This window comes from Malaclemys terrapin, chromosome 24 (assembly GCF_027887155.1).
Source record: "Malaclemys terrapin pileata isolate rMalTer1 chromosome 24, rMalTer1.hap1, whole genome shotgun sequence".
NCBI lineage: Eukaryota > Metazoa > Chordata > Testudines > Emydidae > Malaclemys > Malaclemys terrapin.
Genome location: NC_071528.1, coordinates 11,881,432 through 11,905,942, shown reverse-complemented (window position 1 = coordinate 11,905,942; position 24,511 = coordinate 11,881,432). Strand labels below are relative to the sequence as shown.

The 24,511-nt window shown below is 50.9% G+C and overlaps 1 protein-coding gene across 1 annotated transcript; it reads right to left on the bottom strand.

Moving 5' to 3' along the window:
* Positions 1-659: 659 nt before the first annotated feature.
* On the bottom strand, positions 660-22,731 carry BSG (basigin (Ok blood group)). Its single transcript, XM_054013382.1, has 8 exons — positions 22,616-22,731; positions 10,940-11,099; positions 8,091-8,179; positions 7,508-7,644; positions 7,035-7,308; positions 5,189-5,213; positions 4,347-4,418; positions 660-1,867 (listed from the first exon to the last, which is right to left on the bottom strand). The coding sequence occupies exons 1-7, from the start codon at positions 22,689-22,691 to the stop codon at positions 4,361-4,363; spliced, it is 819 nt and encodes a 272-aa protein (XP_053869357.1). The 5' UTR covers positions 22,692-22,731; the 3' UTR covers positions 660-1,867; positions 4,347-4,360.
* Between the last annotated feature and the right edge of the window lie 1,780 nt (positions 22,732-24,511).

Sequence of the window (24,511 nt, the reverse complement as noted above, 5' to 3'; positions counted from 1 at the left end):
GTCAGATGTCCACAAAAACCCGTTAACCAGAGTAATAAATGGAATCCCAGGTGTGCCCGATCCATGGAGAGGGGCCTTCAGCCTCCAGCCATACTCATCAGAACTGTGCTCGTAGAAGACGCCCACAACCCAGTGTTCGGTCACCCTCCGAGGGCCAGGTGGGCGCCACGGCTCCAGAAGAGGCAGGGGAGAATATGCAATTTTGGACCACTCAAAAGGAACCCAACACTTCACCTTACGTGGGCCTGTGGCAGAGGGGATCCCAGGAGATGCACTCAAGAGACCTAGGGTCTATTCCCAGCCCATGGGGCGAGCTTGAGAAAGTCGCTCTTCGTCGGTACATGCCTCAGTTTCCCCATCTATAAAATGGGGGATAATATGTACTTCCCTTGGCAAAGTGCTTTGAGATGTACCCATGAAAAGTGCTCTGTAAGAGAAAGGGATGATTATGCAGTGCAAGCCGTAAGCATTTGGGGATTCAAGTCCAACCAGCCCGAAGTCAAGGTCTGACCCCGTGTCTCCAAACCACAGCGATCTCTTGAGAGGTGCCAGTGACTGATGCTGAAGGTGGCATTACACTGCAGAGCAGATTAGGCCTGCCGTGATCGCTGCTGGCCTACCGGGAGCTGAAAGCAGGAATCAGAATTCACACAAGCGGGACCAGAAAAAGGAATCATCTTTATTTGTGAAATTTGTTAACAGATGGAATATTTCAATGCTAACCCAACAACACAGGTGATGAATACAGACTGCGTGGCGCATCCGTCCGCTCGCAGGCGCCTAGTCACAGAGAAACACTGAGATGGCTCGAGCACAAGGAAACGTGCAGTCAATCTGCTCCCTGGCAGATCTGAACATGAGCCCTGCAGCCCAGCAATCACTCCAAAACTCAGCCCCCCACCCCCATCCCCAGTGTAGCGACATTTAAAAAGAGACTAGCAAAACAGTGTGAAATAAGTTAACTAGTCACATTTGCTCAATTTCCAGCTTTAAAAGCTACCCCTTAAGTTGTCTTTGTTGTTTAAGAGGGCAAATAAAGCAGCCCTGCTGAGAGAGACAATGGGGCAGGAAGCCCATGAGAGTAGCTATGGCATTGATCAATTGCGGGGGAGGGAAAGGAGGGGGGGTTTCCTGCAGATATCAGAGGATTTCCCACCCATTCCCCAAGGGACGGAGCTAGACACCCCCCTTAGTGCCACAGAGAGGTGGGAGCACACACACCACCCAATCCAAGCTCTGTAAAGTATCTCTTCTAGCTGGTACATAACTGGCTTCCCACCCCTTTGGGTCAGATCAGGTCTCCTCTGAAAGGTCATTGAAACAGTTTCTCCCTGACATGCACAAAACAGGGCAGGATGACAGGGCTCCTAGGAGGACACGGCATGCGGGCTGCATCCAAGGTTCATGCTCGCCTACATGGAGACGTCAGTTCTCTCTTTAGCTCCCTGCAGGGCCTCCGACCAGAAATCAGGAAAGCGGGGCAGAGGCACTTTGACTCCTGGAAGCACAGTGTCTGCAGACACACTCCAACCCCTCCCCGCACACCTCCTTCTCCCCCAATTAACTTTACACACTGCATAAAGCCAGCAAGACACCACACAGGTCACGCTCCCACCTCACCCCAACACTGAGATATAGGACAAAAAGACAGCCAGTGACCAAAGACTACCAGCAACAAAGGGACTAAGTTTACAGGTAGAAAAACCCTCCCACTGCTCTTTTTAAAAAAAGTGTATATTTTAGAAGCTACAACTTAAGTTTGTTTCTTTAAAAAGTGAAGTAACTGAATTGCAAGGACGCCCTAGGATATTCTTGATGCTACTTTGCAAAACAAAACATCCAGGTGATCTTCTCAGCTACACACCACCTGACAGGAGAGAGAGAAGCCAGTTAGCCATTGCTGGGATGTCCCCAACCCAGGCAGTTTTATTCCAGACAGCTAAGGGGGTGCTGCACTCGTAGGCAGTACAGTGGTTTAAATGGTACAGCCAGAGGGAAGATGGCCTAGTGGCGAAGACATCGGACTGGGACTCAGGAGTTCAAGGCTCAACTCCCAGTTCTGTCTGTGTGTGCGTGCTGGCAAATCACATAGGATCTGTCCACACAGCAGTGGGGAGGGTAAACAATCACTCACTAGCTGTGCTCCAGGCAGCAGGCTAGAAACTGCATGGCTGCAGCGGCATGGGCTAATCAACTGAATACAATCCCCTGGTTCTACACGCTGATGCGGCTAGTCTGAGCTGCCGCCCGTGTGCGAGCTCAAGATGGGCTCGCATGTTGGCTCACCTGCACTGGGAAGCACCCCCCAAGCTGTGGCACAGACGCGCCCTAAGGCCTTGTCTACACTACGAAGTTTGGTTGGCAAAAGTCACGTTGCTTTAATTAAAATCACCGTCGCAGGTCCACACTAGCTCCTTGTGTGGGCAGAGCGCATCCACATGCACAGCTCTTGCAAGGACACAGAGCAATGCACTGTGGTAGCGATTCCACTGCACAACTGGCCGCAGGGCGCTTTGGGAAGGGTTTGCAATGCCTCATGGGGCAGAGACAGCGTCACATGATGCAGGTTTCTCAATCCCATGGTTCCAGGGGCATCCTAGTAGATTGCCAGCTGCTTTTTCAACTGAAGTGTGTGGAGGAATGTCAAAGCAGCCCCATGCAGCGTATACAACTTTTGTTGGCAACATAGTGTAGACAAGGCCTAAGTCATGGGTCTCAAACACGCGGCCCAGGGGCCGCATGCGACACGCGGAGCTCTTCCCTGCGGCCCGCCAAGCTCCCCATGCGCGCCACCCCCCCCCCCCAGTTACTTCCAGTCACAGCCAAACTCCCCTCAACCCCCCCCCCAAGTTATTTTATGTGGCAGCTAAGCTCCCTGCTCCCCAATGTTTGGGGCTGGGTCTCTCCCCCGGCCCCGCTTGCCGCCCCCATGCACCTCCCCCGAGTGCCCCGGCCTCACCTCTGCACCCCCTCCTAACCCCAAACTCCATCCCAGAGCCTGCATCCCCACCCCCTGCCCCAGCCCAGAGCTTTCACCCAGCACCCAAACTCCATCCCAGAGTCTGCACCCCAGACCCCCCACCCCCACCCAAACTCCCTCCCAGAGCCTTAGGCAGGTGGGGGTGGAGTTTGGGGGAGGGCAGGTTCTGGGCACCACCAAAAATTCTACAAACCTGCCACTCCTGGAAGAGGTAGAGCAGTGGTGGTGCAGCCCAGTCCAGCAGGGGTCTTTAACAGAAGTAAATCTAGCTAAGTGCATGTTTTGTCCTTTGAGTGAGGTGCATTACTGAGTGTATATATTTTATTAAAACTGCTTGGAAATGACTTGTTGTAGGAGCAGCAGTGATCTGTATGCTCTGTATAATGCTTAGCACTTTCCAGGAGGGAGGGAAGGAGAAGCACGCTCAGGGGAGTGGGAAAAGAGACAGGGCAGGGACGGGACCTCATGGAAGGGGTGGAGTGGGGCGGGGCTGGGGCCAGCAAGGGGGGGGGGGGAGAGAGTGGGTGGATGGGTGTCAGTTAATGCGGCCCTCGGGCCAATGCACTAGTCCTCATGTGGCCCTTGTGGTCATTTGAGTTTGAGACCCCTGGCCTAAGTCTTCGCTCCCTCTCCAAGATGGAGAGGATCATCCTTTCTCCTACCTTTTGTCTACTTAGATTCCTCAGGGCAGTGACCGCGTTACTCTGCCACTGTGCCTAGCACAGGCGTTGTTATAACTGGCAACTGTTAGAGTCCGTTTAAGGCCAGAAGGGACCACCAGATCATCTAGCTTGACCGCCTGTGTATCACAGGCCACCAACACCACCCAGCACTTGCACGCTAAACCCAACAACTGAAACAAGACCCAAGTATTATAGCCCATCAGAGACTAGATTATGACGTCACAGGCAGAGAACAGGAAAGACGGAGGCACACCACTGCCTGAGGCCCTGCAGTTGGGCAAAGGAGCTTAAGTGAGGAGCCTTTCCCCAGTGTTAATGATTTGGGCTATTCACATGAGGGGCAAGGGGTTTTTGTTTTTAACCAGTGTCCCTTTGATACAATGGCTCCAAATCAGCAGCACATGGACCCCTGCGAAGCCGTAAGTACCCGCTGTTTCCCATTTCCTCCCTCCCATTTCCTGCTGCCCATCTGCATCCACTAGCTCCCAATGGGCGATGCCAGACCCCACAATCCGTTACCCAGGGCTGGAGCTGCCTATGCTTCCAGCAAGAGGTGTTCAGCCGGTGGTGGGGAACACCGGGGGGCAGAGGCAAGGCCTCGGCACTGGTTGGGAGAGCAAACTACACCACGTTCCGCAAAGTGCAGACAGCTGAGGGTTGAGGTGGTTGCCGAGATGCCTCACCTGGCCGCCCGCTCCTAGTTAGCATTTCTCTGGCGGACGTTCTTGTCCTTGTGGTTTGGGGGATTGCTTTTCCTGGGAAAAGGGGGAGAGAGAAGGCAGTGAGAGGAGAGCCAGGACTTCCTAGCACAACAAAGAAGAAACTGCCTGGCTGCGTAGAGACCTAAGGGGCCAACTCCCTCCTCACTGATGAAGCACGGGTCTAAAGTGGACAGATGTAAAGACAGGCATCCAGGACACAGCGAGATACGGTTATGAGCCATCTGAACACAAAAGAAGCTACTATTCCCAACTGAACACCGTGAACAAAGACCACACTGAGGACAAGCCACTGGAAGGCGTTTCTGGTAGCTGGTTGGCTCACTAGGGCAGCGGCTCTCAACCTTTCCAGACTACTAAACTCCTTTCCGGAGGCTGATTTGTCTTGCATACCCCAAGTTCCACCTCACTTAAAAACGACGCGCTTACAAAAATCAGACAAACATTCAAAAGTGTCCCAGCGCGCTAGTACTGAACCATGGCTGACTCTCTCATTTCTACCATACAATTACAAAATCAATCCATTGGAATAGAAATACTGTACTTGCATTTCAGTGTGCAGGATTCAGAACAGTATGAACAAGTCATGACATTTTAGTCTGTCCTGACTTTGCTAATACCTTTTATGTAGCCTGTTGTAAAAGTAGGCAAATAGCTAGATGAGCTGATGACCTCTGCGGTCCGTGTCCCCCTGGTTGAGAACCACTGCACTAGGGCACTAGCCAGTTTGTTCATGCCCACAAGTATGCAAAGCACATCACTGCATCTGTGCCAACATGTCATATAATAAGAGAGCTGGTACTCACAGTGGTGCGGACCCTCCATCATCATCTTCAGGCCCAGGATCGCATGGTAAGAAGGAAAAAGAAAGGTCAGGATGCAGCCTTTAGCCAAACATCACGTCCTGTACACGCCACCCAGCCACCGGTCCCCGAACCTTAAGAGCCAGCATTCTGAACAGGCCTTTCTATATAGGCTGCTGCATATTGGCGGAGATTACCGTTAAGATGCCATCCCACCCTGAGCTCCCAACAGGCAATATAGCTGTCACTTCAGCAGGGTCTAGGGATGTGAATTTAAGGCCAGAAGCAGCAAGAGCTGTATTGTTCCTACGTGGTCACCTGTTTTTTGGCAAGTAGTGGGCTTGGCTGTCCCAGGGATGTCCCTTTCTGCCAAGGACAACTAAACTTCACCCCCAACCCGGAGGAATTCTTGTACCACATTAACGGAGGTGGATCTGAAGGCCACACTGCTGGGGATCCATGAAGCAACGGCTGGGCAGCTGTTTACTACTTCAGCATGCTGGGCATAAAAATCAACCCTCAGTCACTCCCAAGAAGTATAATTCCTCTTTGGCCCAGAGCTGGAGTGACTTGCGCAAGCCAACAGCAGAGCCACAATTACACATTTCCTGCCACAAATACCGCAGCCCCGTTGATCCGGCTGAACGTCCCAGAGCCCAAGCACTAACGCACACAGACCCTGACAGCAAGCGCAGATTGCATTAAATTAAACAGGAGACTTTCAGGGAAGTAGGGGGGAGCAGAGCCCCCGCCCTATACACATTCTGCCAAACACCGTGCGCTGGCTACATCAACAGCACTGTAACTAGGGAAAGACATCTCTGCTGTCACCTGACTCGCTCAGACCTTTCACCAGTTCATTGGCATCTGCCACCCTCTAACAGGAGAGGGCTGTGTGCCATCGTTTCCATGGCCCACACTTCCCCCACGTGTCAAGTATCAGGGGGTAGCCGTGTTAGTCTGTATCTACAAAAACAACAAGGAGTCTGGTGGCACCTTAAAGACTAACAGATTTATTTGGGCATAAGCTTTCATGAGTTAAAACCTCACTTCTTCGGATGCACTTCCCCCACGTGCCGCCCAGCGGTAAGGCCTAGGGGACTGCAGTGGGGCACTCTGAAGATTATACGCAGCTGGTGAGAGGACTGATGCAGAGGGACAGCTGGAGCTGTCTCTTCCACTTACCATGTGAGGTCCCACCCAGCAGCAGAGGAGGGAAGAGAGCGGAAAGATAATGCCAGCAGGGACATTGGTCACAGCCATGTTCTCAGCCATCCCAGAAACCCACCGCCACATAACCTTCCGGGGCAAGCTTTTGAGCTGGCTTGGGATAAGCTTCTTGCAAGTCCCTTCATCAGAGGGCCAGAGTTTGAGGCATCTTTGTACAGAGCCAGAACTGACTGGTCTGCAGCTAGTTTTTAGGAATCTATAATCCCCCTTTCAGAAGTTCTTGGTAACATCTGCTCAAGGGTTTCCGATCAGATGACCTACACTACAAGTTGCTGAGTAATTCTTCTCCGCAATGTGATTGGCTACTACCAACGTGACATCACTGTGTTAGGAAGAGATGAGGAGGATCTCAGCCTTCTGGCTATGATCAGGGATGAGTTTAGCCAACACAGGTCCAATCAGAGGCTGTATCTATCCCTGGCTGGGGCAGGAGGCACCGAGCAGAGCGTTTTTCCCCTTTAACATCTGATCAGAAACCCCTCCGGCAGCATCTCTGCAAGCGGGGAAGCCCCCTCTGAAATCAAGATACTTTCATCCCCACCCTACCCAGAACTGTTACACCCATATGCTGCAGAGTCCCTGGGTTAGACGCGACCCCTAAACTCCAGGTGCACCTTACCATCAAGAACCTCATCCGGCTTTCTCCTTTTCTCATAGATGAAGATGATGGTGACAAGAACCAGCACCTCGGCCACAATGCCCAGGAAGGGCCAGAGCGCTGCCAGGCGGCTACGAACCCGCAGTTCCACGACGGTGCCGTCTGTGCCCAACTCATTGGTGGCGTTGCAGACGTACTTGCCCGGGTCCTTCTCGATGTCCAGGTTAGCAACGCGCAGCTCTGTCTTGTTCTCGCTGGACTTGATGATGAACCGCTCTGTGCCATTGATGATGGGCTGGAAGCGGGGGAAAGAAGTGAATGATTGGGGCAGCCTCTTGTGACTGTACCACTAGCAACTCCACCCCACACCGACCTGCCTCACTCACTGAGGCACCTCTAGAACTGCCTATCTCAGGATTACAGCTCCAGGTGAGGGATAAGCTCCACCCTCCCTCCCACTCCTCCGGGAAGAGAGGTCCCCCCAAAATGCTCACCTCATTCACATTGTTTATGATCTTGTACCAGGTCCACTGACTAACAGGAGGATAAGAGTTACACTTGCAGATCAGAACGCCGGTGTCCCCCTCGTTCCCATGCTCGGATTTCTTGTAGGCCGTCACCTGTGGCTTAACTGCAGAGAAAGGCAGCTCAGATGAGGGATTTGGCCAGCCTGATTGGGCTGCAAGTGCTGTAGGCCAGCTAGCCAGCATCATCGGCAAGGTAGCCATAGGCTTGTATGTCAGCCCGAGAAACAGGCCTCTGGCTCCCATCCCCCCATCCCTTCTCTCAAAAGACCCAGCATTCGAGGCGCTTCCCAAGCAGGCGATGAGAGATTCAGGGCTCAAGACCACCTGATCAGCTCTTAGCTATCTTCACCCCCTGCCCATATGCCCACGGGGATCATTCCCTTTATTCAGGAAGGCAGAGGGTTGATGCATCTTTGGTTCTGCTTCCCCAGGCGGCCAAACTGTTCTGTTTACAAGCCGCTTGATGCCTAGTAGGAATCTATCCCATTCCTTCCCGAAGCAGCACATCCGCCCACCCCCCGTACCCGAGAGGAGATACTAAAATAGTTACCTGTCACGTACACAGTCCTACTCACAGGGGGGTTCGTTTCGAAGATACACTCGTACACCCCTGAGCTGTCTCCATTCACCTCCCCTATTCTGTAAGGAGAAAGGGACATAAGCAGGAAGGTTTAGGGGACGTCACGGCCTGTCACGCTACCGGGAGCAGGGAGACCATCCCGTCAATAGCTCAGAGGCTGGAAAGGAACAGCCAGCTCCAGGCTGCAGAAAGCAGGGCTGAGCTTTCACCTATGGGCAAGAGAAATAGACCGACTTTTCTGCTTTGGCACTTCAATTGGAGCTACAAAATATTAAGCCCATTCATATGTTTAGCAGAAGCCCACCTCCCCTGCTCCCCCCTGCCCTTAATCTGTACTGGGCCTAAGGTCTGTCAACACAGCATTGTCCACCCAGGCCAGATTGCTTAGTCTTAAGTTCCTACCCAGGCAGATGAATCTGTAAACCCACCATCCACCTTTCACTCCTTCCTAGCTCTGCCGCCGTCACCCACCGAGGGTACGCCTACCCTGCCATTAGACACTCGCGGCTGGCCCGTGCCAGCTGATTGAGACTCACGGGGCTCGGGCCGAGGGGCTCGGATTATGGTGTCGACATTCGGGCTTGCGTTGGAGTCCAGGGTCTAGAACTCTGCGAGGTGGTCCGAGCCCCTTAGCCACGCAAGCCGGAGTCAGCTGGCTTGGCCTGGGGTGTCTAATTGCAGCGTAGACACATCCTAGGCAATGACACTGCGTTTTCTTGTCTCTGCAGTTCATGTGGAGCTGTGACTAACAGGACAAAACTGGTCAGCAAAACCAAGGTTCTGAAGCACCAGAAGTGAGGTTGTATTCAGTGTAAACCATCTCCAGCACGCTCCTCTTTCTTTCAGGCAACAATGGCCTCAGAGGCTAACTTAAAATGAACTCAGCAGAGCAAAGCTAGCACAAGATGTGCAACCAAAACAAAAAAAAATTAAGAACCGAGTTAGCAAGACTCCAGATACGCTGTCCCACCTCTCATGTGGGACATCAACCCCGTGACCGCTCTGCAAATCAGACAGCTAAAGCGGCAGCAGGATGGGTTTAAAAGAAAGTTACTGGCGGAGTGGCTGCTCAGCTCCTGTTCAGAAATGCCCACCAAGCAAGGGCTGCACATGGGGCTATGCGGCGGCTTTCAAAAGTAAGAAAAATCAGATTAGGGCAGAATAATCCCGCCCGAATCCAGACCCTGCCGTTTGTGTCTTGGGGGGTTTGCAGCGACAGGATTTGATGGATTAAAGCTGCCTCACGACAAACGCTCGATTCTGCAGCGTGGTGATCCCCAACGTGGGGGGCCGAGTTTTAGTGCTGTTATTGCACGGACACAATGGGCGGTTTTGTTAGTTCTGCTGCGCTCGGAGCTTTCCCCCTTCTAAAAGCCACTCGAGCGAAGGAATTGAGGTCACACGGGAGGCTGGCTTAGAAATACTTTAATCCTTGTTCAGCTCCCTGTTGCTATGGGGAGAGAGGCACGTCAGCTCTGCCATACAAAAGGACATGATGCCGCTCCGGCTGGCTGGGCCAATGCCAGCAGGGGCTGATGGTAATGAGTCTGGAAAGCTCGTTGCCCCTTTACAATGGGGCTGGTATTCCAGTTCCCACTCAGCCACAGCCTGGGACTAGAAAGGCTGGGGCAGTGACCGTTGTAACTAGCAGGGCAGCTCTCTGGGGACAGCGGACAGGACCCTGGAAGCATACCAGAGGAGGACTGCGCAGGAAAATCTTTCCCGACTCAAGTGCAGACAAACAAAACATATCCTGGAGTCTCCTGCACCACATGTGGCCCTCTGCAGGAGCGGGACAGTTCACTTCCTGTCCAGAGAGTGGGAATGCTGGTTTGGTTTGTCTGAGTGCCTTCGAACACTTGATTTTCATCAAAGCCACTTCCCGAAGCTTATCACAAGGAACCTTGCTGACACAGTTCTGTCCAACGTCAACACAGCAGACAAACCAGAAGGAACAAATTTAGGACACTAGAATACATACTTTTAAATATGCCTTTCACCAAGGGGCTCAATGTATTATTCCTACTGGGCAGGTCCCAGTCTCTCTATTGGTGTGAGATCTGACCGTTACCAAGTTGGGACCAGAATCCAGGTTCCTCATCTCTCAGGCCCCCTGACACACACAGCACCTCTATACAAGGCTGGAGCACTAAAATCCCACCTGAACTCTCCCAGTCCTGCAGAGGACTTCCTGGCCTTCAGGAGAAGTTTTAGGACTCCAGGGCTGTATCTGAGCACCCCCCGACTGCACTCACGATTGCTGCTTCCGTCCAGGAAATCCAGCAGCGATCCTTTGAATTGTTGCATGAACTCAGTGCGTTTGATCACCAGCCAGTCCATCCCGCTGCATGTTCAGGAGGGATGGGGTGCAGAACTATAGCAGAGGCCAGATATGTAAATAGCCTGAGGCCATGTTACATCTTGTACTGCTATAGTTTAGAAGTGGGAAGGAATTGCCTCTCTGGGGCACACTGGGTGTAATGGGGTTGGGGGAAAGGAAGTAAATTTCCCTGCTCAGTGCTTTAGAAGGCAGGCTTTTTAGTAGCATGAGCATGGTCAAGTTTTCTGCAAACAAGAGGGCCCTGAGCCTCAATGGATCTTAGTCCTGATAGTCCAATGCTGTTATTGTCCCCAAGTTTGGATCCTTCTCTGAAGTCCCTGTCCTATCTTCATAGTTAGTTCCACAACCTTGCCATTTGGGTCTGGCTGACCTGAAGTATCAGCTGCATTAGACAGAACTTTTCTTGGGACAGATCAGAGCAAGAACAATATCTCACCTCCCCCCCCCCGCCCCCACCTCAATGCCCTCAGGCACCTACTTGTAGGCGGTGTAGTCAGATATTTCCTTATCGGATGTCAAGATCTTGTCTCCTTTCTTCCACATATGGCCCATGATCGGAGACTGAGAATCGGTTATGTTACAGGAAATCACAACAGCCGAGCCAGAAGTCACATTTGGGGAGGTTTCTACAATGGGATCTGCATTCATAACAAACCTAAGTTAACATGTGGCATTTATATATTTCAGCAGCCATTTCACCTGCCTTAGGACCTTTAAAACAAAGAATATCTATATCACTCACCGTCTCCATGGCAGCTTTTCACTTACCCTCGCAACTTATAAGAAACTGATAAACGGTATCAGCAAGGGAGGTGCAGGAGGAGTCAGACAACCAAGTCTTGAGCACATTTGGCAAAAAGGCAACTATGTTCTCCGCACATCCCTTAGCAGAGCAAGGCAGAATCATTCTCCAAACCGTCTCTAGACGGTTCAGAGCCTCCTGCGCTCTCAGGAACGGTTGTGTTTTATATTCCATCACAGCTAAGTGCCCATCAAAGCACTTCGTTTTCCATTGCATATCTGAACAATTACAAGGGGAAAACCCTTTAAGCAGTGTTATCATTCAGTCCATTTTTTCATACCTGAATCTGTCAGGGTTTAACAGATTTAATTTCACCTGGTGATTGAACAGAGGACCACAATCCAGTCCCTTTTTTGGATGGAAACACAATGCAGGTCTGAGAGACTGGAATCCAGCCTGACCATCTGAAATCAGTGTAGCTTCACTGACTTGGATGGATTTACACCAGTTTAACAGGAGAATGAGGTCCTGACTCTCCAAAGTATGACAAGAAAGTTGATCTAACCTGCTGTCATGCAGCTAAGAGATCACTAGAGGAAAAATTCTATTCACAGGGAGAGGAAAGTCTCTGGGAAAACAGTTCAATCAATGGAAACTATTAAGCAGCCAATATAAAACGTGACGTTTTCTACTTTCCCACCCCACCCCTCTCTGAAGGAACATTTCGCACAGGGCTGAAAAGCACTTAGGATGGTAAAAAAAGCTAAGAACTACTCCAGCAGTATTGTCTTCCACTAGATTTCTTTGCATTATCTAGAACATTTGCACTACCTAGAACATACACCACAAATGCTACAACCATTTAGTTCCAATGACTTCAAGAGCCAAGATACCATCTTAAGTAGTGAGGTTAAATTTGATTTCCATGCATTAGTCCAAGTTTCAGCTACCGAGAGGAAAAAAGATCTCGTCTAGCTCAAAAACTGGACTTTTAACTCTAAGTGAGAGAAAGTTTGGTCACTTCCACAGTACAGATAATTACAGTCACATTATCAGTGTCACACACAGACACATACGGCCATTTCAAAAATGGTTGCATCACCAGAAACTAAAAAAGAATTTGATGCCCACAGCTCATACTGCTAGCAAGGAAGAAAGCGTAAAGCAAGACTGGTCACAAGAGCAGAAGTTGGAAGGAACTGTAGGGAAGGGCTGGTTTGTCAGTGGTGGTTAAGGCAGAGTCTACCAGCAGAATCAAGACTCTGAATTCTGCGAGTCAGCATTGGGACACCGAGGCATCTTAGGACAAGCAGCACATACTAGTTCTTTGGGCTCTGAAAGGTACAGGATGGTCGGATGGTGTTTTGGTTGGGAAGTCACAACCCTTTTTGAGCAGGGCCACTGTGGATCAAATCACGGATGGTGAAGGGGATCACAGGAGGGTAGGAGTCTCTCAGTTCTACAGCCAGGACGGGAGGGTGAGGAGAGTTTTCAGGAAGTCACAGGACACAAGTGCAGGGGACAGGCCTGGCAAAACACTCAAGACATCGCCGCGTCTGAACAAGTGCCAAGGCCTCAGTGCAGCCACTCACGTTCGATGACAAAAACGTTAGCCTGGGAACGGATCCACTTGACTTTGGGGCTCTTCGACAAGTGGTTGCGGTCGGGGTCGTTGCTAGCCCGGCACTCATATGTGCCCGAGTCGTTGATCGTGAGGTTTGCGATGTAGATGGTGCTGGTAGAGTGCAGGTTATAGGTGGCGTTGATTTTGACACGGTCCTGCCGTGCGCCATCCCAGAGCTGAGCATAGGTCTCGTTCGACTCATCTCCCTCAAACCACCATTGGATCTCAGGGATAGGGTTGCCAATCGCCTCGCAGTGCAATTCCACACTGTCCTCGGTCAGTTTCTTTTGAGACAGTGGTGACTTTATAAAGCCAGCTACGAGTTGGAGAGGTATTAGTGCAAAGCGTTAGTGCAAAGAGAATTCAGCCACACAGATTTTAGCTGTTTTAAGAAGGTGCAACATGTTATTGCGTCAGGTAAGCATACCTCCCCCCCACCGTGTGTGTGCTATATCCAGCCACGTTGTTAAGATATAGCGACCCAAACCAATGCTTTCCACCAGCGCTGCTAGTCTGCCTTTTACAGGCTACTACAGAACCAGAGCCCCCAACCAGCACTGAACAGGGAGCTCAAACAAACACTACTCAGAGTGGTGCATGCAACACAACAGCCACTGTCTACACACTCTCGCACACTCCATCTGCCCTGCACAGCAATGCTGCAAGCCCCTGTCAACTTAATGCAGAGCAAGGAGGCAAATAAAATCAACTGCCTGTGCAAAACGCCCAATGTGTGTGCAGAGCAGATAAGTGTTGCAGTAGGGGTGGAAGAGAAAGCAACCTGAAAGTGTGTTGGAGTTCTTAAATAGTTTGAAAGCTGAGCTGGCAGGACCAGGTATATATTTTTTGCAGCAGAATATGCCTCAGCCTCAGAATCTAAGCTTTGATTTTTAAGAGCGAGAAGCTACGTTTTTAGCCCTTACAGCTGTGAAGGACGTCCCACACATGTGAACAGAGAAACCGAGGCAGTGCTATCTGCACAAGCATGCAGAGAACCTAGACGAGGGAAGCAACCGCTATCCCAATTTGATGGCGGGGACACAGATTCTGGAACCGAATGACAACATGGTTAACTACTTTGCTGTTAGTTCTGCACCTACCCCTCACTGTTAAATGCAGAGTTGGATATTTTGGAAGGAATTGGTTGGCTAGCATTGAAGGTTACAATGGAATTAAGAGTTTGACCCCCTCTGTGCCGGCCCAGAAGCAGGGGTAAAGAGGAAGAGGTAGTCCCTTCCCCAGCGCCCAAAATACCAGCATCCTGGGTGCCAAGAGACCTCCCCCCAAAGCTTCCAACCACCTTTCATTCATAAGGCTCAAGGCACTTTGAAGGTGGGGGGCACATTATCACCCCCATTTTGCAGATGGGGAAAGAGACGTCAGAGTTTCGGAGGTTTTTTGGGCAGGGGAGGGGGAGAAGTGAGAGAAAACATCACTAGCCAAGTTCAGTAGCACAGCTGGGAATAGGACCCTGGTCTCCTGCCTCCAGTCCTGTGCCCTCTCCACTGGACTGGGTGAATTATCTTCGTCACATTTAATTCAGTTACAAAACCACCCCTTGTTTCTGGGAGGTTACTGGAAGCTGCCACAGAAGTTTCGATGTGCTGCTGCATGTAGCATAAGTGAGGGAGCCGTGCTGCAGAGTTTAGACCCAGTGTGCCACAAGCAGGATGGCTTTAATACAGGGGGTGGCAGCATTTCCATTAGGAAAAAAACCCAAATGATTTCAGGTGATCCTAGGAGAGGCACTCTCTCTTTTACTGAGTCAGGAGCCTAGTTGTGCCACTGCCAGCTTCCACACTAGAGCTGGCAAAACTGATTTATAAAGCGACTTCCAAAATTCTTCCAACTTGGAGAGTGATTATTCAGACAGGCAAGTGAGATGTGTTATCACATTACCCTTTTGCTGTAGAAGGGCAAGAAAATTTTGAACCTGGGCTAGTGAATTACGTTGAGTTTGAAAGGCTACAAACACCCTGATCTGAGCAGTTGGTTTACATGTTCTTTTTACTATTACAGCATGTGTGTAATGATATGGTCTCTCTTATCACAGTCCAGATTCTTCTCCTAGCTGATCCTGCAAAGAAGTCACAGCCCCGTGGGATATGACGACTATGGAAGTGAGGATGGCTGCAGGATCACAGAACCAGAAGAGATCAAACCCTTGATTAACCACAGATTTGGTAAGTCACAAATATGGTAGGAAAATGGATCAAAGGCATGAGATACCCATATGTAGGCACATGAGTTTGATTCAAACAGCTGAAATCCCTCCCATCCCCTTGAAGATGATCTGGCGAGTGCCCCAAATAACTAGGGGAATGCATCAAGCATAATTTGCCATTAAAAAGGTACGCTCTATTTTGATAACCAGGAAAGCGGGCACAAATCAAGCTATTCCAGGTATTCAGTTTTAAGCACGTTTGGATCAAAATGAAAAAAAACCAAACATCTGTAGGTTAGACGAGATTAAGAATTTAATGTAAAATTCTGTTAGTCACTCTAAGCCTTCTAAACACTCTACAAACTAGCTAATCCCTACGTTACAATTGGGAAAAGCGAGGCAGAAAGGCTGAATGACTTGACCAAGGCTAGAACAAGGGTTAGAGTTCTATGAACTCAGACCACCGTTGGAGTATTAATCTATCACACGATGTGGTCTTTAAAAGAAGGTTTTTTTAAAATGTGAGCTTTTCAAGGGTCGGGGGGGAGCCAAGGATTCCGGTTGCTCACCACTTTTTATCCCTAAAAGGATTGTGAATCATAGCAAACACCTTTTTCAGGGAAGAAGGCTGGACACAAGCCCCTTTAAAACTAGAACCAATCAATCACACCATGGGCTAAAAATCAGCCCTGATGTAAGCAGATATTGCTCTCATAGTCTTATGCAGCAGTTGCACCTAGTTATACCAGGGTGAATTGACCCCGTATGTCCACAAGTGACCCATTAGCCCCCAGTCAGACAGACTAAGGGTGAGGAACACAGGCAAGTGAGTCATTTATAATGTAGTAAACAAGTTTTTGCATAGAGAGTTCCGTGCTTTATAAAAAGACACGTTCCCACGTTCACCACGTGAGAGACGTGCAAATTCTGTCCTTGCCTTCACACACTCCAAAGTCAGTTGACCACGGTTTAGAATTGGCCAAAGCCTGGCTCTCACCCCAGTCACGGTGACCGGGTGGTATTGTTCAGCATTCCCATTACTGCATCATCTGCCAGCCTTCTCAGTGCTAGCTGATCTGTTCTGGTTCAGAGATTCTTGCAAACTTGCTCTTAGTCACCCTATTGTGGATAGTTTCAGATATTTCAGCTAAGAAAAAAAGGGCAGTTACAACGTGAGAGTTAATAGCAGCTTTGTAAAGTAGTCATGCAAATTCACCAGCCCAGGCACGAAACTGACTTGCTAACAACTCAAGATACAGAGAATGAAGTAATTTTTACTCAGCACAGGCAAGCTCAACGTTGTACGGTTACATAAGTCAAGGCTACATAGACTCCAGGAGTGGTTAGAGGATAGGAACCTGAACATACTTGTTTCTATTGTGCTCAAGGTAGCAAAGTCCAGAGGAGTCACCTATTTCACCCTTTTCAAGAACTGGAAAGACGGCTCAGCATTGATCGATCTGTAAATCAATAGCCTCACAGCAGTCAGACCTGCCAGATACCGCACCACTCCTGATGATTTGCCTTTAAAATGGCTTACAGACAATCAGTTAACTGTTTGGAGCCAGCAGCTACTGTTCCACTTCAGAGGCAGGTATTGTATAAGGCCTGGTCTAAAATTAAAACATCAGATCGACCTGGCTACACTGCTCAGGGCTGTGAAAAATTTCACACCCCAAGCATGGTGGTAAGGTCGACCTACACAGTTAGGTTAATGGAAGAATTCTTCCACCGACGTAGCTGAAGCAGATTAACTACAGATGGAAAAGACCCCTTCCGTCAACACAGGAAGTGTCTCTACTATGGCACAACAGTGGCAGTGCCACTGTAGTGTAGACATATTGCCCCCCCCACCACCACCTCTGCCAAGGTCTATGAGTTGCTTTGCAGGAAATAACCTATTTCTAGAGAAGTCATTTCTGGACAGTGAAGAAATACTGAGTGAAATCAGCTAAAACGACCGCGTTGAGTCAGCGGGTTTTCAGGAAGATTGACCAAAAAACTAGGGTTATTTGTGACATACGCATCCTGTACAGTTACTCCAGACTGTGCAGCTCTCACTGCCAGGCCTCCCTACAGGAAAGCAATACACCCTTTATGTAATTAAGTAAACTCCTGAAAAGGGGGACGGGGGGAGAGAAGAGAGTGTACGTATGTATAACATACTGTGTGTGTGTGTATATATATATATATAAAAAGCTCTTTCTAATGATTTCTGTATGCAATTTTTGTAATAATTTTTGCTGCTCCTACATTTTTGATGCCTGAATGTGGGTACAGTGGAATTTTTCTCCCCTAAAAGGACTCCACAAGATGCATATGTAACAAAGGCATCAGAGGATATTTACTCTCTCCATACACCAAGCTTTGCATACTTCTAGCACTGAGGAACTAATGAGAATCCACTTCTACTATTAAATAAGTAGAGAGCAATTTATACAACTTTGCAAGGTTTTATTCACCTGATCACAAGGGGTAAGTTCGTTCGTGTGTTGTGGCTGGCAATCTCTCTTGATTTTGCAAGACTGCTTGGTTTTGAATCCCAGTCCTGTGATTAAACATTCTTAACTACCTAATTTTGAAGAGTCAAGGAAGCGAACACCATTCTTGTGAGAGCCTGTCCCATTTTAACTACGGCCTGGTTTAAAGGGGGCCATTAAAATAAAGGTTACTGCTACACAGCCAAGTTGACTACTTGCTCAACTATGTGCTCGACAAAATAATCTGTCCCACGATTATCGGTCTTTAAGTTACAGAGCCCCTCATTCACAATTCAGACAGGCTAGAAGCTCAGCAGGTCTGCATTGCTCATGTGACACCCTTCAGTACTTGCAGTAACTAAGTATCGCCCCTCTTGCTTATGAAAGTAACAAAAACCCCTCCGAGCACAAACTGGATGAGCTAGAACATAAGATAGCCACCAAGGGAGTATATGGCATTCTCTGGAACTGATGAGAGTTCCTGCTGTTGTAGAACATACAGGTACAACTATCATCAACTCACTGGAATAGCAACGTTAACCGCTTGGTTTTCATTGGCCCTGGACTAGGAGGGGTAACAAGTAAGCAAAAGGACAGGACATTCTCTGACAACTGAGAGCTCACGAGTGTACCAGACTCTGCCATTTTACAGCCTGTTCAAACCCTGCTCTGCCCCACAGAAAAAAACCCACAACGTGATAAATAACGTTCTCTACATGAAAGTCACCTTCATCTAAAAACAGACACTCCCTCTGAGCTGGGGGAGGAGCTGCTGCCTTATAACAGTCTGGCACATGTATCTGACTGTCCGTCCCCCTTTGGCTAAGCCTAGCAGACATCTGCTAGCCTAGCAGCCCCTCCTCTCCCAGAACAGAATATTGTCTTTTCAGCACTGACGACCCCTTTGCTTATAGGGTTGACGCTTGTTTCACGGTCCAGGAAATGAAATGTGAACGTTCCAGCTACTGGTGGAGGCTCTGGTGGAATGTTTTATATAACATCAGTGAGCGTCAATGAGTAACCAAGTGAGAGGTGAGAACACTTCCGGGAGTCAGAATTGCTCAGTCTTCCCCATGAATCTGGCAGAGAACAGCAGGTTCCAAGCATGCACACAAGATACCTCTGTGTGGGATTAGCATTAGCAGATTTTAGAAGGGGACCACCAATTGTTCTGTCCAATAAGAACAGCCAAAAAAATATTTCTTGGCACTGCAAAGTTATAAGGAGAGTCACTATTAACATACAAAAATCTCATTTGTCTAAATCGGTTTTCTTTTAAACCTATCATTACACATGATTAAGGGATTAGAGAGGAAAAATATCTGCTTCCCCTTCCACCCTCATTTTGTTTACTTGGTGTATTGATAGCCCTTTATTTTCCTATTTGTTTGGGTCTCACACAGCAACAAAGGAGGGAAAAGATAAAGCGTGGTTGGAAAGCCAGACTTCGTCAAGGGGGCTCGGTACAGTATTCACACTTTTTAAAAAAAGTTAACAACATACTTATAAAATGTTTAGAGCTTAATTTTGTTCAATAAGGAAAGAGGGAAAGTTCTTCATACAGAATCATAAAGGAATAGGGAGAAGAAAAAACTTGTAAGCATTTGCCCAGATATGCTACTGGAGTTTGTAAGAGCAGCTAAATCCATGTCCTCCATGCAATCAAGATAGTTTTTGACCATTTTTTGAGAGAATCAATGAGTTAGACCTGAGCATTTTGAGTCATTTCTCTCACTTACACACTCATCACTACAGACCAGCAAACCAGCCTGTCAGACATTTCTATATTTGCTGCTTTCAAGTGAATGATTTTTTTCACCCCGGTCCCATTAACAGAATCAAGCCATAAATGGAAGGCTACTAAGCTCCATTTAAAGATTCTGTTTTGAGCCAGACTCACTCTGTAACCTTTAAAGTCCTAAGGAAAGAAGCCAGGACGTAACGATACTGACACACCACACAGTTCTCAGAGCAGCAAGCTACTGAGCTGCCCAAATAGGGGCCTGAATTATCCTACTAAACTCTTTTTTTCAGGGCTTTGCCTAGCGCTGGCACCCTAGCTGACATGAGACGCGGTGGCCCATGGTCTCATTCCTTGGGAAAGAAGGAACTGGAAACACAAAGTTCAAGAAAATCCACATCATTGCAGAAACCCACTGTGGTTAAGGGGGCACTGCAGAACTGACTGGTTTGTTAAAGAATCCTCTTCAAAGCCTTCTTGAGGTTAAAAAATGATAGCTACAGCATGAGGCTTTGATGGAGAGTAGGGAAGGAAAGAAGTTGCTTGTACAGAGACCCCTCTATTGAAGCAAAAAAAACCAAAACAGCTGCACAGACAAAGCCTAATAGCAACAGAACAAGTTTACAGCAAGACCAATACTTGACAATGACACTGGCATCAAAAATCAGATGTAAACTGACCAAAGGGACAGACATGTGACTATAGAAGACCAGCTGGGAAAGTTCCATATTACTGACAGGTTGCCTAGAAGCGCCAGTTGCTTGCCAGGCCATTGTACTTTGAAGCACCTGAAAGAGGACAAATTCATCTGCAGGAGAGAAGATATACACTACCCAAAGGTTACTGCTTTGCCAGGGTGGGGGGAGACGGGGACCGAAGGGTGTTAGTGTCTCAACTCTGATTTCTGAAGCATCTCATGGGAAATCCGATCTTTACATACAGCACAAACATTAGCCGGTCACATACTACATATGGGCCACAGACTACCTTAATTTTGAAAAGCAGTGCTAGGTATTAAAGTGTAGGGTTCGTGTCAGTCCTTTATAGAAAAATTCAAGCTCACTACAGATGCATACAACATGGGGAGGGAGGAATGCAAATACCCCATATGTAGCCCAGAACACCAGCTGTTCTAGTTTAATTTGTTGGACACTGTGTCACAAGCCTTAGGGGATGGAAGATTGGGGGGGGGGGGGGGGAGGGGGAAGAACCACATACAATTTTCTACCTTTAATCCTGCTGCATAAACAAGATGCAGTTTTGCTGTGGGGCACTGTGAGAGCAAAGCCATGCATTTCTCTCCCCCATATACTTGCCTCCTCTGATTTTTCATTAGGTACCGAATGTATTTATGATTTAGAAAAACCCACACACAGACCAAAGATCCCACAGCCACACAAGTGTGAAATGGGCAAGACACTATAACTGCAAGCCAACCCTGCAATCCCTGAAGGACAAAGCATTTCCCATCATTCTGTGCAGTGTTAGGTTGAATTAGAGTCCTGGGTCTTATTTGTTCTCGAAAACCCCCTATGGCCTAAGGTACACCCGTAGCTCTGTGTAAATAAATCCAGCAAACTTCTTTGACAACAGCACAAGGGGTGGGAAACTGAAATGTCACAAAGCAGCAGGAAATGCCAAAGCCTGGCTTATTTACAGTCATATTGCTAGCCATGCCCACCGTCTCACTAGTGCACAGCTTTAACATGGCGACCAGACAGGCATTCCACATTATAAACACCTAAGAGATATATATGGCAGAATTGTTGCTCCATTAGCAGATTACCAAGTGAAGCCCCATGTACACATTTACAGGGTTTTAAAGTCTAAAGATCAGTTATTACTGAAAAACCTTTTGAGTTGATGAACTTATGCTCTGACAGTAACTAGACTGGCAGCAAGGAACCAGCTTAATTTTCTCTCTTTATTTTTTGCTTTATTTCAAAATGAACACAGAGAAATGAGAGAGCATCAAACCAGCTTCACATTAAAAACAGAAAATGCTCATTACAGATTAACCTTTTAAGGGAGAGTTTCCATCAGCAAGCACACTCATGCTCCCAAGGGGAGATGATGGGCTGAGAAATGGCAGCTCACAGTACTTCTGGAGTGAATGGAATGGTCCTACACATAACCACTCATCCCATCCACCATTTCCTTGACAACCTTACACTGGGGACCATCCCCAGGTGGAGAGCTCACCCTGGGGAGACTATGAACACCTGCCTCCCAACACTCCCTCAGATCAGATACTATCCTGGGACAGCGGTCCCTGCCACACCCCTAATCCCACCCCCACCCTCTTATCATGGGAAATGGTGGTACATGTCCCTAGGGAAGGGGAGTAATCATCCCAGATCTCCCTGTGTTTGGGCACATCCTACCTTGGGGTGAAAGTAAGGAACAGCCCCATATACATCTCCTGCCTGCCCCCCCCCCACCCCCGTGGGATATGCCCTAGACACACACAACAGTCCCAGCTGCAGCTCCCCCATTCTCCTCCCCCAAGATGCCAGGACCCTCACCCAAGGACCATATGTGCCATGCCCCAGGGGGGACTCCCCCTGTTCACATGTGCCCCAGACAAGCTCCCACTCCTTCAGGGTTCCTCTATTCATGCTCAGGAAGTTCCCACCTCATCTTAGCAAGGGTGGGGGGATTCCCTTAAGCTAGTGTGACTCTCATACCTGAATTCCTCACCACAGTCATTCTGTTCCCAGCCCCCGCCCCCCATACCTGCCACCACCCACAAGAGCTCCCACCACAGGAGTCCCAGTCTCCCCTCACCAGTGGGGGGCGCCCTCATCAGAGCCCTGGCCTCCTCCCCCACAAGTCTTCTTCCCCCCCACCCCAAGCAAGGTCCCCCACAAGCCTCCCTTTCCCCTGGATCCCCCCCTGCCCTTTGGGGTCTCAGTCTCCCCCCCCTTCCCTCCTACTGCAAGGTCCCCCAGGAGCCTCCCACCAGGGGGTCCCAGTCTGAGCTCCCCCTACAGGGGGTCCCCCCTCCCACTGCAGGGTCCGCCATGGGCTCCAACCAGGGGGTCCCAGTCTCCCCCCTCCACTCCCACCGTGGGGCCCCCCCTCCTACTGCGGGGTCCTACATGGGCGCCCACTATGGGGTCCCCCACAGATCTCCCCCTCCCCCAGGCGGGGTCCCAGTCTCCCCTCCACTGCGGGGTCCCCCCCCCAGCTTCAGGGTCCCCTACAGGCTCTCCCCACAGGCTCCCAGGCTCCCCCCCTCCCGGGGGTCCCAGCCCCCCCCCTCCTACGGGTCCCCCCCAGCTCTCCCCTCCCCCCGCGGGGTCCCAGCCCCCCCCCAGCTCTCCCCTCCCCCCGCGGGGTCCCAGCCCCCCCCCAGCTCTCCCCTCCCCCCGCGGGGTCCCAGCCCCCCCCCGGCTCCTACCTGCCCCGGAGGCGCCTCTCCCGGCGCACAGCAGCGCTCCCAGCAGCACCAGCCCCGTGGCCCCGGCCGCCCCCATCGCCGACGCCGCTCGCTGCTCCACCGGCCCCGCCAAGAGCCGCCCCGCGCGCGCGCCGCCGCGCCAAGTCACCTCACACCCCAGCCACGCCCCTCCGACGCCCACGGCGGCCAATCACAACGCCGAAGGGGGGGGGGAACGCCCCGCCCACTCTCCCAGGGGCGCTCCGCCCTCTGACCTTCGACAACAGCGAAGGACGGAATCCGGGAGGGGACATGTGACCGTCCGGGCAGTGTCCTGAAGGAGCAGGGAGGGGCGGGGCTGAATGAGGAGAGTCACGTGCGCCTGTAGGGACGAGGGAGAGGGCGCGGTGCAAATGGGGGGGAGGAAGGGCTGCTGCGGGGGAGGGGTCGAAGCAGGCGGGCGTGGGGGAAGGGCAAAGGGGATGGGGGAAGGGCAAAGGGGATGGGGGCAGGGGGATGAGACATGCAGGGGGTGGGGGAAGGGCAAAGGGAATGGGGGCAGGGGATGGGGGAAGGGCAAAGGGAATGGGGGCAGGGGGATGAGACATGCAGGGGATGGGGGAAGGGCAAAGGGAATGGGGGCAGGGGATGGGGGAAGGGCAAAGGGAATGGGGGCAGGGGGATGAGACATGCAGGGGATGGGGGAAGGGCAAAGGGAATGGGGGCAGGGGGTGGGGGAAGGGCAAAGGGAATGGGGGCAGGGGATGGGGGAAGGGCAAAGGGAATGGGGGCAGGGGGATGAGACATGCAGGGGATGGGGGAAGGGCAAAGGGAATGGGGGCAGGGGATGGGGGAAGGGCAAAGGGAATGGGGGCAGGGGGATGAGACATGCAGGGGGTGGGGGAAGGGCAAAGGGAATGGGGGCAGGGGATGGGGGAAGGGCAAAGGGAATGGGGGCAGGGGGATGGGGGAAGGGCAAAGGGGATGGGGGCAGGGGGATGAGACATGCAGGGGATGGGGGAAGGGCAAAGGGAATGGGGGCAGGGGGTGGGGGAAGGGCAAAGGGAATGGGGGCAGGGGATGGGGGAAGGGCAAAGGGAATGGGGGCAGGGGGATGAGACATGCAGGGGATGGGGGAAGGGCAAAGGGAATGGGGGCAGGGGATGGGGGAAGGGCAAAGGGAATGGGGGCAGGGGGATGAGACATGCAGGGGGTGGGGGAAGGGCAAAGGGAATGGGGGCAGGGGATGGGGGAAGGGCAAAGGGAATGGGGGAAGGGCAAAGGGAATGGGGGCAGGGGGATGAGACATGCAGGGGATGGGGGAAGGGCAAAGGGAATGGGGGCAGGGGATGGGGGCAGGGCAAAGGGAATGGGGGCAGGGGGATGAGACATGCAGGGGGTGGGGGAAGGGCAAAGGGAATGGGGGCAGGGGATGGGGGAAGGGCAAAGGGAATGGGGGCAGGGGGATGAGACATGCAGGGGGTGGGGGAAGGACAAAGGGAATGGGGGCAAGGGGATGGGGGAAGGGCAAAGGGAATGGGGGCAGGGGGATGAGACAGGCGGGGTGGGGGAAGGGCAAAGGGAATGGGCAGGGGATGGGGGAAGGGCAAAGGGAATGGGGTTCAGGGGGTAGGGGGTGGGGGAAGGACAAAGGGAATGGGGGCAAGGGGAGGAGACAGGCAGAGGGACCACACACTTATGTCTGGGCCTGTCTCCATCACTGCCAAGTGGCTGGTTACTTGCCCCAGGGACGGGGGGGTTAGGGTTGCCACTTTCCAATCTCACAAAACCGAATATCCTAGCCCCACCCCCTTCCCCAAGGCCCCGCCTCCACTTTCTGCATCCCCCCTCCATCACTTTCACTGGGCTGGAGGATGCGGGAGGGGACAAGGGCTCTAACTGGGGGTGCGGGGGTGC